The 14,425-nt window shown below is 46.5% G+C and overlaps 1 protein-coding gene across 1 annotated transcript in view; it reads left to right on the top strand.

Annotated features, from left to right (window-relative positions):
* Window positions 1–14,425, top strand: part of Marf1 (meiosis regulator and mRNA stability factor 1-like protein) — a 56,786-nt gene that overhangs the window by 22,554 nt on the left and 19,807 nt on the right. Inside the window, exons 8-13 of the mRNA XM_037430431.2 lie at window positions 233–625; window positions 2,821–2,982; window positions 6,285–6,460; window positions 7,948–8,126; window positions 9,241–9,440; window positions 9,946–10,179. Coding sequence (XP_037286328.2) covers window positions 233–625; window positions 2,821–2,982; window positions 6,285–6,460; window positions 7,948–8,126; window positions 9,241–9,440; window positions 9,946–10,179 — 1,344 coding nt within the window. The remainder of the gene's footprint in view (window positions 1–232; window positions 626–2,820; window positions 2,983–6,284; window positions 6,461–7,947; window positions 8,127–9,240; window positions 9,441–9,945; window positions 10,180–14,425) is intronic.

Raw genomic sequence — 14,425 nt, forward strand, 5'->3', positions numbered from 1 at the left:
AGTGAGGTTTGAATGTATTCCATCACAACTGAAGTGTTTCACCAAATGCGCCAAAGTATTGCCAGCTTGCTTGTGAACGCGCTAGGTTTAACCCGCAAAAAATGGGATTGCGATTGAAATTTGGTTGTCATGGCCGATTGTTTTGGCAAGTGCTTTTGGCGCATAACCTCCGTGCGAGCATTCGCTCAACTAGGTTAAGTAGAACCGCGTGTCTCCCCATCATTCTTTGCAGCCAGGAGTTTCAAGCGTCTGCTACTACAATGGCGCGCAAGTCGCAGACCCCGTTTCGGCACAGCCACCAAGCACTTCCTCTCGCAACCGTTCGTGCTCTCCGACCAAGAGCGCCAACCCACTTCTGTTCCGTAACCTTCCCGGAATCTGCGCGGGTCTGTCGGGTGGACGTCTTCCGCTCCTCGGCCGCGTGGACGCCGTTTCTCAGCAGGGGCATCAAAACGCAACTGTTCCTGGTAGCAGCGTGCCCTTAGAAGAGCAACTACAAAATGTCTCGCTGAAGGAACACAGCGGCACTGCGACTTGCGTCCGTGTGACAAATTTCGACCCCAGCCTTGACATGAAGGTCGTCAAGAGGATGCTCGTTGCAGTGTTTCAAGAGAAGGGGTTGACAGTAAGCTGCATCTTTTGTGTCCTTTTCTTTTTTTTTATGCAAAGCGTTTGTAACTTTTATCGTATTTATTTAAATATAGGCCGACCTTTTTTTCTCGCAAATGTTGTTCATAACCAGCTATCGACCTATATTCGTGACCAAAGAATCTCATAGTATGTTCATGATCATACCAACCAAAAGCGTCGAGCATGTGGTATTCAACTGCCACGCCCTCTGTTCTTTAAGCGGTTCTTGCTGTTAATGCAAGTTATGTACTATAATATCTGAAATGAAGACCCCTCCCCCTCCTTTCCGACTGCCTAAGTAATTGAGAAAAAAGTAATTTATGCAATAACCGCGTACCGCCTTTTCAATGCTCCCACGAAATACAGCCGCTCCGCCATGTTTGTGTTGAAATTCACGATTTCCCTCGGTATAGGTCATGAAGTCCCTAGCCCGTTAGCGGTGCTTCTGGTACTGCTTTTCAGTGCGCAGCTGCACTGGCGCTAGCCTGAGGCCTCGCCTTTTGTTCATTGTACGATCGGCGTGACAGGGTGACGGTTCGCATTTGCTTTAGGCGCTGCGCCGTGCTTCCTACGGGGCTGCAGAAATTAGGTGCCTTCTTCTTCTAACCACCACTATCATTTGCTTGTGTGTGGTTGCGACGATGTCTTGTCGGCAGAGCTGCACAGGTGACTTTTTGCCAAGGACTCCAGCAATAATGCTGGGCAGCACGAGTTCTGTGCGAGAAGTTGAGTAGGGGTACGCGAAAGCAGCGGGACCATCTGTTTGCGTGCAACGAACGGCATCATGCTTTTCGCGGCCCAATCATAGGTAGCAATGGCAGCAAGGATGACGTCGTTTGGGAAGCCGCCGATGCTTGCGAAGAATAGGATGAAGAGAACGTAATGCACATCTCACAAGGTGACGGCCCCGGCAGGGATTGGGGCACTAAGTGATGCAAATAGAGGTGCTCTACATTTCAATTTTTGTTTTAAAAAAAATTCGTGGGCCGACCTATATTCGTGGCCAACCTATTTTTGAGTAAATACGGTAGATTGTAGCATCGTATCTGAAAGACTTGGCGTAGAAGAGTGTGCAGAAGTTTGGCTTCCAAAAGTGTTCCAGACACACGCTACTCTCAAACCTCATTATGACAAACTCACATCTGCCATGAAAATACTTCATTATATCCATAAGTTTGTTATAAATGATTGTTTGTAACACTGTATCTGTGGCAAAGCTATTCATCACTTACTTCATTGAAATCAATAACTTGCTATATCCAAATTTGTTATATCGAAATTTGAGTGTATTTGTATGTGCCGTTATCCTTTGACTAATGCTCTTTGGATTGTGCACAAAGGCTCGTCTGTCAATGCATCTTCTTCCTTTCCTCCCACGTTGTTTTGGTGGAGTGGTGTTACAGTAGCAAGGTCAGAATTTCGTGCATGATCACTGTCCACCAGTGATGTAAGCAAATTCTGCAGTTTTATCAGTGTAGAATAACAAGACGCAGAAAGCACACTAGACTGATGACAAACGTCAGCATCAACTGCAGATGTCATTCTGTAGAGCCGTGCAGACAGGACTTGACTAGTTTTTAGGTTGCTATGACGTTGAGTATGTATGAATGAAAGAAGATAATTTGGAGTGCTCATTTCTTTGTTTTACAACCTTAGCAGAAACCAACAGATTATAAAGCTAAGGAGGGTATAGGGGGACATTAATTTTACTGTTTTTAAGTATATTGCAATTATAATATGTGATGTAGATTTGATGATGAGATGATGTAGATGTGAAACAAGGAAAGTGAATGAAAAGACTTCATGCCATCAGCACGAACTCAACTTGCAATCTTCAGACCAATGTCTTACGTCAGCTTGGTGCGGTCTTACGTATGTGCTGTCTTACGTAAACTTGGCGGATTTTGGTGGTTATTGATCTCCAGGCCACAAACACGAACTTTGCATCCGGCACGCTGTTCTTGGTTCAGCGCTTGAGTGCGATCTTTTCAACGGCCAGTCCTCGTTTTTTGGAGAAACTTCCTGCGACAAACGAATGGCAGGCTAAGCCTGATAGGCTGCATTTAGGTAGCGGTCGGGTGCTATGCTGCGGTCGGCACGAAATCGACGAAACTCTTTGCGGTGGCTGCACTTGACAGGAAAGGCTACACAACGTTATGACAAGGTTCACTTTCTCCCTCTCTCTGCTAGGTCCTGAATGTCACCGTGAATCTCCAACAAGACGGCAACGTCGAGGCATTCGTGTATGTGCCCAGTGCTCCAGAGGCCGTACGAGCCTTTCATCTCATACATCAGCGCCGTGTCGGTCTCTACTGTCTCCACCTCAGCGTCGACGAAGAGGTCCAGGCAGGGGTACGTTACCGGATTTGGGGTTTTTGAGTAGCCGTCGCATATGTGGTGGAAACTGCTATTGCCGCCAGCAAAAATAGGGTATTGCCAGCAAAAAAGTAATGCCGCCGGTTTGAACGGACTGGAACAGAAAAAAAAGAATAATGCAGCTTTCCCCAAAGTGTAACGAAACAGTGGAGTTTCGCAGCTTTACTTTTTTCATTTTTCTTTTTCTTACTGTCTTTTCTCTTTCCTTTTTTTGTTTGTTTCTGTGCTTACTATTTCTTTTTTGCTCTATCAATTTCATTCTCTTATTCACTCTTCTTTTTCTGCTCTTTACTCTTTGCCTCCTCTTTCTTTCTTGCTATCTCTCTCTCTCTTGCTCTCTAATTTTTGTGTCTGTCTCTTTCTCTATTATGCTCTCTTTGTATCTTTTCATGTCCTTCTTTTTCTTTCTCTCTGCACTCTCCCTCTCATCCATCTGGGTTATTGTGGTCCGTGCCGGGCGAAGCAGCAAACGTGTTCTCGAACTGAAAAAGATGATGAAAAAGAAGACAAATAGCACGCGCCAGCTGGTCTGCTCGTATGGCAGCGTTCATGATTATGATGCCAGTGGTAATGTTGAAAAGTTCGTTCAAATATTTGAAGCGCTCAGATATCTGCCCATCCCGACATACTGCATATGTAAAGCCACCGTGTTCCGTCAGCTTTCCACGAAAGCGCAATTTAGTTTGAGAGTAGGGCCTCCTTCCATTTCATTTCTGCATCAGCCTGTTCACCATGAAGTTTATATTGTGACAAAAGCAGTTTTGGCTAGTCCCGCACTGTGAAAACTATCGGACAGCAAAGTTACAAGCGCGCAAGTGGACGTGATCAGCTTGAAAAATCCTCCACTAGATTCGGAATATCTGCACCTACAACTTCATTGGTGATAATGAGATCGCATGACCTGCCAGTACTGGCAATGGTGTCACAGCAAACGACTTGTCACGTGTGGTTTCTAGAGAAATCGCATCATCTGCCGGCACAGGTAATGGTGTTTCAGCGAACGCCTTGTTTGATTTGCTTATGCCCCTGTCAGAATCCTGCCAAGTGTGCCCTCCCCGTTATCTGCACGTCCTTCTTAAGTGTCCAGATTTCTTGCCTTGATTTATTAGAGGTAATGGAAGTCTGTGATTATTGTAATTAAAGAAAGTGCAAATTGCTTTCCAATGTTCTTTATTGTGTACATGAAAATTTGCTTTGTAACACTCTAACCTCAATATAATTAACACATATATAATGAATTATTGTTTACAATTAACTAAAAAAGAATAGTCTTGAAATGGGTAGTGTTAAAAATTATCTCTATAAAACGAATTTTTGGATATAACAAACTCATTTTTTTGTGAAATGTTATACATCTTGTTTGTTATACACGCAAGCCTCATTATAACAAAGTTGCATCTTGCACAAAAATAAGTTCGTTATATCCGAAAATGTGTTATAAAGGTATACAGTGGAACCTCGATTACACGACTTTCATACTACCGCGCAAAACTGTCGCATAATCTAGGCGTCGTATTATCCAAAAACTAATATTATAAGCAGTGACACCCAGCCTCGCCCGAAAAACGGGTGCAGACCACCTGAATGAGTCCACGGCATGACCTTGTGCTTCTGCAAGGAAAGTTGATTAAATCATCTTTGTCTGTGTTAGCTAATGGCAGCGTTACTTAGTTGAAGGGGGTACGAGCCAATCTTTGTTGTTAACCTTTAAAAAAAAATCACATCCAACGCTTATCTTTCTACCGATAAAGAATGTCCGAAAATTGCCTGCGCATGGAAACGAAACCGAAACCGCGTTGCCAACTGCCTCCCATCACACTGGTCAGACACGGTGTCATCGCTATCACATAACGGCGACAGACCATGAGTTTGCGTAGAATGCCTGTGTGTGCATGACTGAGATGCGCGCATTTGTGATTTGTAGGCTTGTGAAGGGCTACTAGGGATGTCCCACTGTTATTGGGAACGTTGACGTCAAGTAAAAGTATGCACGGTGAAAACAGCTGTGTCGCACCCTTATGAGTGCGCAAGTTTGTGACTGTGAGTGCGACAAAGGCAGGAGATCAGCTGTATGTCGACCAGGAAGAGTTTCCACGGAGCAAGAATGTTAAAGTATCAGCGTTTCCGCCGGCTGAAGCTGCTCTGTGTTCACTCAGTAAGGACCCTGTATATTGTCATGGGGATCACGAATACACTTAATAAGAGAGACACATGTATATTTGCAATATTTGCAAGTAGCACTGACACCCAAAGGCTGCCAGCATCTCCCGCCACGAGTCCGCTTCTCTTTCGTCGGTTCGTCTACAACGGCAGAGTCATGATGCCCACTGCCTTGTAACATCACCCCCAGCGGCCGAAGCACCGTCTATAAAGACTTGCAGTATATACAGTAGCATTTTAGGCACGACACATGAACAACGTAGGTGGTGTAGCATACGAGTGTGGTTGAACGGGAGTGATGAGGTAGTCGACGTCCGTGACCTTGCGGAGAACTTTGTAGGGCCCTGTGTATTGTGGGAGGAGCTTTTCGCACAAGCCCTCACGTTGGTACGGCGTCCAAGTAGGACAAGAGAGTCAGGAGAGTAGTCAACGTCACGGTGCCGGTCATCGTAGCGGACTTCATTGTAGCCCACAGCCTCGTAACAATATGTACACACACGATCGAGGCTTATGTAGATAGCGCATAAACTTCCAGGAGAATAAATTTTCCATTTCGAGAAGACATCTTGTCTCACTCTCTACCTTTCTAATCGTCAACCTAGGGAAACGCAAGTTCATATTTTGCACTCGCGAATATTTGGTCCATGTTTGATTCGAGTGAAGGTGGTTTTTTTTTTTTTTTTTTTTTTTTCGGCCGAATCTAAAAGTTGTTGTAAGATGCTGGGCCGGCGTAAAGCTTTTTCATATAACCAAGGTATTTAATGCATTATTTCTATGGGGCTTCTAACTGGACCAAACTGATTCGTCGTAAAATGCAGGTTGTCACGAAACCGGGGGACGTATAATTCATGTTCTACTGTATCCCTAACACTACGTCTATTGCAAGACCATTCTTTATTTACTTCACTATAGCGGATAGTTTGTTATATCTGAGTTCGTTATATTGAGGTCTGAGCGTGATGTGGGTTGAGTGTATCTAGGTCTTTATTCACTCCTCCCAACGAGATGCCTACGACTAATACTACAACGACCACGAAGGTAGCACAGGGTATACCGAGTCAGCTTCGCCGTAATGCTGCAAAGATGTTTGCCCACGTGGCGCTCCAAACATTTTTCAGATGGGGGTGCCACCGCGCTGCCTGCTTCACGACAGCACCAGGCCCGTTGCCACGGTGGCTGGCACAGCCAGACCTCTGGCGAGGCCACTTCCCGAAGCGTGTGTGCCTCGTGCGACGTGGGTGGCACAACTGAGGAGGCTGCTGGACGCGCACGACGGCATCCTCCTGTTGGACAGGTCAGTGTGGTGGATTAGCGGGGGCCCATGAGCAGGATGGCTTTGTTGTTGCGGCTTTAGTTACGTTTCACTGAAAAAAAAAAAAAAAAGTTTCGTTCTGTTTTTGTTCTAGAACGACATACTTCCACTAAACCATTTCCCACTAAAGGGAATCATGTGGGGACGCCATGTTCACTTGTTTCCATTTGTTGTTTCCATTTGTATGTTTCCACGTATGTTTCATGTATGTTTTTTGTGTGTGTGGAGTTGTGTAGTATATATTGTGTACTACTTATGGTACCCCCCCATCTCATTTGTGTGTATTACCATGTGTGTGTGCCTCAACCTCCCTGTACTTCCTCATTTATTCCTCCTCCTCCTCCTCAAGGTGAGCACCCAGCGCTGCTAAGAGAGTGCAACGGAGCAGGTGCGCGCAGCATTATATATGAGTGAACAATTGTGGCGGAGACAAACGAGAAAGGAGAGATCAAGTGGAAGCAGCGCCCTGTGCCACCTCCTTTACCCCACCTCGTCGCACTCACGCGAAGAGAGAGGGGAGCAAACAGTCGCCGAGGGATGGACACAGCCCCGAGCAAAAGCTGCTTCACATCTAAAACATGGGATTTGCGCCTTATCTATGGTGAATTCCAATGGGTGAACAGGAGCGCTCAAAAGCACGCTGAGAGTGCACTCTTTGGAGCTGGCGTGTTTCAATGGTCGAACGGGAATAGGAGCACTTTTGCTGCTCTGAGAGCAGCCAGGAGCAGCTTGTAATGCTCTCGCCTGAAAAGCGCAGTCAACTGGAGTCACGCGGCGGCAGTGGCAGCAAGCATGCATAGTTTTGACACCGCAGTTGTTTGTCGTATTGGTATTCCAATGTCTTAAGAACCCTAGTACTGGTGCCGCTTGTACGGGTTGCGATGGTGACAGCTAGGAAGAGCACGCAGCTAAGTTCGTAGGACGCGTCGTTGCACAAATCTACTATGTAAGTGCGAATCGGCATAACGGCGAAAATCAGAGAGACAGATTTGGGGGGAAGCGCACTTTGCTGCTGTCCTGCTGAGAATGCGGGCGTTTCAAATGTTTTCAACACGTGGTATAATTTCTTAAGATGCACCTTTGGTATAATGAGGTTTGAGAGAGTGCGTGTGCATATAAATATATATCCGAAAATTCGTTACAAAGGTATGTTCCTAACACTATATCTATTGCAAGACTATGTTTCATTTACTTCGCTATATCTGGATTTGTTATATTGAGGTTTGAGTGTGTGCGCGTTATCGTCTTCTGTGCGAGTGGTACGAGCAGTGTATACACGCTCCGCTCATCTTTCAGGAGGGAAAAGGTCAGTGAACTTACGATGGTGAAAGTAATGACATTGGAGTTCACAAAGTGCAGCTCATCAATCTAAACCGATTGGTTGTTTTGTCTTAGTGTCCAAATGTTGTCTAACTCGGCGTACTTGAGGTGGATTGCAATTGGCTTTAGCACTGTCGCGTGCCACGCAGCTTGAAGGCGTGTTACCGAGCTGAGTTCGGAGCGCTGCCCATTGAGACCAATTTGGAGAAGTGGCAGGCCGGCACGGTGCCCCTGGAACACCTGGTGGCGTCGGTGCCGGGCGTCAGCGTCGTGTCTTCCAAGCGGGGCTTCAAACGAGCCCAGCGGGAGGAATCGTCCAACAAGACAGGTCAGCAATGCAACATGTTGTGTTAGCCCTTTTGCGATGCGACGTCTTCGTTTGGAGACGTGACTTGCTTTTGCCGTTTTCGTGCGCTGTTGACGAGGAAAAGACCACAAACGCTGAGCTAATGGTAAATTTAGCATTATTGTTGCTTTGAGTTCCTTTTATAATTTCTGGGTAAATATTTTACTGCAATAGATCACTTCGGAGAAGGCAGTACTGTGCTGGAGACGTCGAATGGGGAATTCTCGGCAGGATTTTAAATTTTTTTTCTCTTATTAGGAATGCCCCCCAACAGTAAATTAACATTAACATGTAACTTTACTGTATCATTAAATTTAGCTTATGTAAACATACAGCATGAGTGATTGTATGATGATTAGACAATCATTTACACTCAAACATAATTATAACGAAAATGCCTTTTACAAAAAACTATGTTCATTATATCTTAAAATTTGTTATAAACCTGTATTGCTAGCTATGTATTTGTTGCAAGGCTACTTCTCATTTACTTTTTTATGACCAATATTTTGTTATATCTGTTCGTTATATTTTAAGCAAGTGGAAGGGCTTTAATACATTACAAGGTATACTCAAACTTCAATATAGTTATGTAAATTTAATTAGTTTATCAACAACAGATCATGATGTGCGTTTTAAAGTGTTAACCGTTATTTGCAGTGGCAACCCGCAGACTCGTTCATATATGACTGGCAGTGCTGCAAACGCTCGATACTTCTCTTACTGGAGAGCTTTGGTGTGTCCAGTATATGGAATGGAGCGATGGGTTGACGTATAGAAACATCATTCCAATATGCAGAATGGCATTTGTGTGATACTTATTAGGGCACTGGACAAAAGTGCTCACATGTAATGTAGGAGGACACGTTGCTGCGTAGAAATAACATGTTGGTGCTGCAAATAACTTGACACTTTCACAAGAGGAGGTGTACCTAACAAGTGCATGTCTGCATTTGCGCTACGTGCGGTCTCATGTGAATGCACCAAAATCTGAATGAATTAAAAATGAGCACTGCTTGATATTCATCATCAAAGCGTTGGTGAGCAGGAACTGCGCTTTGGCGCTTTTAGTGTGACCCCCACTTCTATTTTTCAGAGAGCATCGTCAAGGGATCGCCGACAGAACGGCTGGCCTTGGATATGGTGGAACTGCTGAGCCTGCAGCCTCACTGCCGGGTGGAAGTAGGCAGGCTGACCACGGTCTACCAGGCCCACTTCTCTCGCAACTTCTGCGTGCTCAACTACGGCTGTGCCAAAGTGGCCGACGTCATGGCTACCATCCCGGAAGTCGTTGAGGTGCAGCTCTTCTCTGGCTTTGTAGACTATCTTACGGCTGGGTTCTAGGGCTGCCATATTCGGCTGTGAAGTCAAGAGTCAAGGCACCTTGTCTTTGTGCATGGTCCAGTTCATCCTATGCGCCCCGCCGCGGTGGTCTAGTGGCTAAGGTACTCGGCTGCTGACCCTCAGGTCGCGGGTTCAAATCCCGGCTGCGGCGGCTGCATTTCCGATGGAGGCGGAAATGTTGTAGGCCCGTGTGCTCAGATTTGGGTGCACGTTAAAGAACCCCAGGTGGTCAAAATTTCCAGAGTCCTCCACTACGGCGTCTCTCATAATTGTGTTTTTGGGACGTTAAACCCCACTAATCAATCAATCAGTTCATCCTATGCACAATGTTCAATCTTCCTGTTTCTTGGAACCTCGTTCAAATAAATTTCAAGAGCAATTTGCGTCCACATATGTGGGCGTTGTGCCTCCAGGGTATTAAAACACTGCGCACCGCTGCTTGTCGAAACCTCCACAGGTCCTAGGCCACGGCTACCATGGTGTCATAACGCTGACGCACGCGGAGCAGATGAAGCGGTTCGTGTGGGACATGGAACGCCTCTTCGAGGGGCTCATTGCACCCAAGACCCTGTCGATGGCCAGCCTGCTGCAACTATACCTGACCACGTTCGAGCGGCCGCTGGAGGTGGCCGACTACGGGGTCTGCACCCTGGATGATTTGCTCGAAGCATTGCCTCGTGAAACGTTTGTGGTAAGCCTTGTTCAACCTTACTTAATTCTTTACAGCAAGGTTGTCCAACCCCCGTATTCAGAAACACTCCTTCAATGCAGCACAAACGCCTTCTGAAACGCCTTCTGAAGGTGCTGGCAAGTCAGGTTCAAGTCAAGGAGCCTTTCTGAATACGGGGATTAGTCTGCCTGCGCCATCATAGTGGTTAGCATTTGTAGTAGTACAGTATAATCTCGATAATACAAATCTCGCGGGGTCACAAAAAATATTTGTTATAGCCGAAATTCTTATTATCGGAACACAGGCAAAACTAGTTAAGTTAAAGACTAGTTGGAGACAAACTCATTTTCGGCACTCAAAAAAAAAATTATTTGGAGAAAAAATCTCTGATGTCTTTCTGCTTTTTTTTTTTTTTTGTCAAGTCACTAAGCAGACTTCTCTGGAATCCGTAAAAACGCACGCATGTGTCGTCACTGATTTATTCAGCACACCTCAGCACGTCGAGCGCATGCAGAGTTTCAGCCGCCGGTGGTGGTCCTTCGCCGTCGCACTCGTCGCTGGAATCGGCAACCTCACACGTGGCCTCATTGACAATATCTTCCGCCATGCATGCACCACAAGTGGCAAGATTGTTATTCGCCGTGCAAAAGTCGTCAGCCGAACAGCCGACATCAAGGCATTCCCAGCCCTCAATGGGCTCCTCAGACTCTGAAAGGACCTCTGGCACCTCTTCAGGAATCCCAAAGAAGCCACATTTACCAAAGCAGTTTCCAATGGTAGTCGACGTTACTCTATCCCAAGCCATTGAGATAAAATATATGGCGTCCAAAAGGGCACCTTCATCTTTCTGCAGGCCACCTTCGCAGGCCACCTTCATCTTTTCTGTCGATTTTGGCCTGGAGGCGGTGCACAAGAAGGCTCTTGAAATTGTGCTTGACGTTTTCTATAATCCCAGCGTCAAGCGGTTGCAAGTGCGCCGTCATGTTTGCGGGCAAAAAAAACCAGCTTGACATGTTGAAGCGTCACTTGCTTGGGGTGGATGGCACACTGGTCAAGAATCAGAACAATCTTCCGATTCTTGCAGGCCATTCTTCTGTCAAGGAGAGACAGAAATTCTTTGAACAGAGCCGCCATCATCCATGCTTTTTTGTTTGCGCGATAGACGCATGGGAAATGGCTCATTCGCTTGAAACACCGAGGCTTCTGAAATTTTCCAACTATGGTCAACCTAAGCTTTTTCGACCCGTCGGCGTTACAGCACAGAAGAATCGTTATTCTTCTTTTGCTTCTCTTGCCCCCTTGGCATGCCTAACATTTTAAGCAAAGGCTCTTCTCGGGTTGAAGAATAAAAAACAGGCCTGCCTCATTTGCATTAAAAACATCACGAGGCTCATACCCCCGAGATAAGGGACTCCAGCTTCACGATCCAGTTGCTAATGACGGTCTCCTCAGCCTTCTTGGCTTCTCCACTGACACTTTTGTACACGAGACCATGTCTCATCTTGAAATGGTGTATCCACCCACGTGAGGTGGGAATGGCATCTGCGATGTGCAGAGCAAGTGCGATCTCGTCGACTTTCTCACGCAAAACCTTGCTGTCAATGTTCTCACCGGCTGCAGTAACCTTCTTGAACCAGATCAATAAAGCTTCTTCAAGTTTTATGTGTTGGGCTGTCTTCGCTTGCTTCGCGTTTACACTGAACGGAAGCACATTTTTCGTTATTGTGTCCCGCTGTCCAACAACTGTGCTCAATGTGGACATAGCGAGGCCTGGCTCCTTAGCCGACTCTGTGCGTTTTCTTTCGGGATCTTCATCGACCTTTCGAAGAATGTCCAGTTTCTCCTTAAAGGAGAGAGCCTTCCACTTGCGAGACATGGCTTGCTGCGACTCCGCAAAAAGGCACAACAAAGCAAATACGTGTGCTCGACTGGGCAAGACAGTGTCGACAGCCTCCACACTACAGTAACCACATGTCCGCACCAGAGAACACCTACCACCAAGAAAAACAAAGATTGGATTAAATTGGAGTTGCATCTCCACCGTGGCCAGCGCCATCTGGAGCCTTCATGTGGAAGCAAAAGGCGCACTCCGGCGTCTGAGATCGCGCAGATCTTGGAGTCTGTCGCTCGCCGCTCACAGGCGTCGCTGGCAACGTGCCAAACCGACGGCGCAGCATGCATTTCAGCGCGTGCATGCACGCGGATGCTGCTGGGGTGGCGTTTATTTCGTATGAAACGACTCGGGTAAAAAATCAGTTCATAACAACTGTACTCTACCGCATTGTCAAATAATGGGCCTCGGCTGGGATCACAGAAAAATTCGTATCACCACGAATTTTGTATCAGCCGTTATCATATCATCGTGATTCTACTGTAATAGCAGTCAATAGTATGTGTCATGCAGGTCAGGTCACGTGACCAGAGGTTGTAGGGAATAAAAATATATAAAATAATGATGAATATGAGAATTACTTTCAGTTAAGAACACTGAGAAATAAATTCATTCTTTCATTGTTTAAAATAATTAGAGACCTACAATAATTGTAATAAGCTAGTCACGCACTTGCTGAATCACTGGGCAAGTTTTCACTGCGTGGGACTGGGGCGAATTCTTATTAAACACTTTACGCCTAATTCTTTCTGTGTTCATTGCAGTGGAGCTGTGGTTACAGGGCTCAGATGCTGACCTAAAGGTTGCAGGTTTCGATGGAGACGAAACGCCAGAAATCCAGGGGCTTAAAATTTCTGGAGCCCAACGTTATGACGTCTAGCATGTTGTGGTTTTGGGACGTAAAACCCCAGATATTCATTATTTTTTTATGAAGATACATTTATAAGTTACCTCTCTATTTTAAACAAGGCAGAGGCTCAGATGAAGATGGGATAAAGTATTCTCGAACAGGGGGAAGGGTGTGTCGCTGGAGCCAACATTTCGACAAGAGGCCTTTCGTTCTTTGGGGCAGTAACTGTCCAAGTTGTAACCGTGGAAAGGATGAGGCCGGCTGTTGAAGCGGCTCCACACACCCCTTGCTGAAGCAAGTACCAGAACCTTTGCCGGGAAGCCTCGGGTGACAGCCTATAACGTCTCAAGGGCACTTCCTTAACCTCGTCATAGCTCTCGAACGCTTCCCTCAACAAGCACGTCATCACGTCGGACACTTCGCCGGGAAAAAGAGCTAACAGGTTGTGCACCCAAAGAGACCGCTCCAAGGCATTTCGCTCACATACGTGTTCGAACTTGACGAGATACTTCGCCATGTCCTCGCCGATTACGAACGGTGGCAGTTGGTCCCGAATTCTATGACCGCTGATCTGAACTGTCGCAGAAGCTACGCTAGGCACCTGCGAACACTGTAGGATTGCCAATTTTATTCGTTTCAACTCGAGGCGCTCCTGTCTCTCGGCCTCCTCACGGCGTTCTCGCCTTTCATCTTTTTCAAGTTCGCGAACTTCTACTGCTCGCCTTCCGGCCTTCTTGCGGCGTGCTTTGATATCCGCCCAGGCCTCATCGACTTGCTCAGTTGTCACTCCTTCATCCTTCATGATATCAAGGACCGCTTGCTTTCGTTTCGCACGACCGAAAGTAAGGCTAAGTTCCTCACAAATTTTGATGAGTTCCTTCACTTTAAGCATTGTTAACACTAGCCTCTTGCTGTTTTCCTCTTATAAGAATCTACTTGCCGCACCCGCTATAAGTCTACTAGCAAGACGCGCAAGCAATTTTTAACACTGCCGTGTTTACACCATCCACATTAGCTTTAGTTTCAAAGTGCTCCGGCTTCGCTTGAAACGATCAAAGCTCACCCACTAATGCTTGACACAGCCCTTCTCTAAACTACTATAACCTAGAGTAGTCTGGTGAACTGAGGGGAAAACAACGGGCACTCACTGCATCGATGTCGCTGACGCCGGCCGATCCTGCAGCTGCCATCCACTGTTACGAAGGCGCGCCGCTACCGAGGTTACGAAGGGGGCCACGAAACTCGCCGCTGCAAAGGTCACTGGCTGTATGGTAGCGTGTGTTTCTCAGCTCGCGACTGCATCTGCGCAGAGCTGATAGACGAGCGGACAAGACGACGGTGAGTTAAGGCAAGGTTTATGTACAGCCTAGAAATAGAGGCGTTACATATTCGGCACTGGGGCCGACAGCTTAAGGACACAAAGAGCCGAGATGTCTTCTCTGACGCATAGGCCAGCTTCTCTTTGACGCATAGGTCGGCTTCTTTTATAGGCACCGGGTGGACCTTTATGTCACCAACGTCCAATC

Source organism: Rhipicephalus microplus, chromosome 7, assembly GCF_043290135.1.
Source record: "Rhipicephalus microplus isolate Deutch F79 chromosome 7, USDA_Rmic, whole genome shotgun sequence".
Classification (NCBI taxonomy): domain Eukaryota; kingdom Metazoa; phylum Arthropoda; class Arachnida; order Ixodida; family Ixodidae; genus Rhipicephalus; species Rhipicephalus microplus.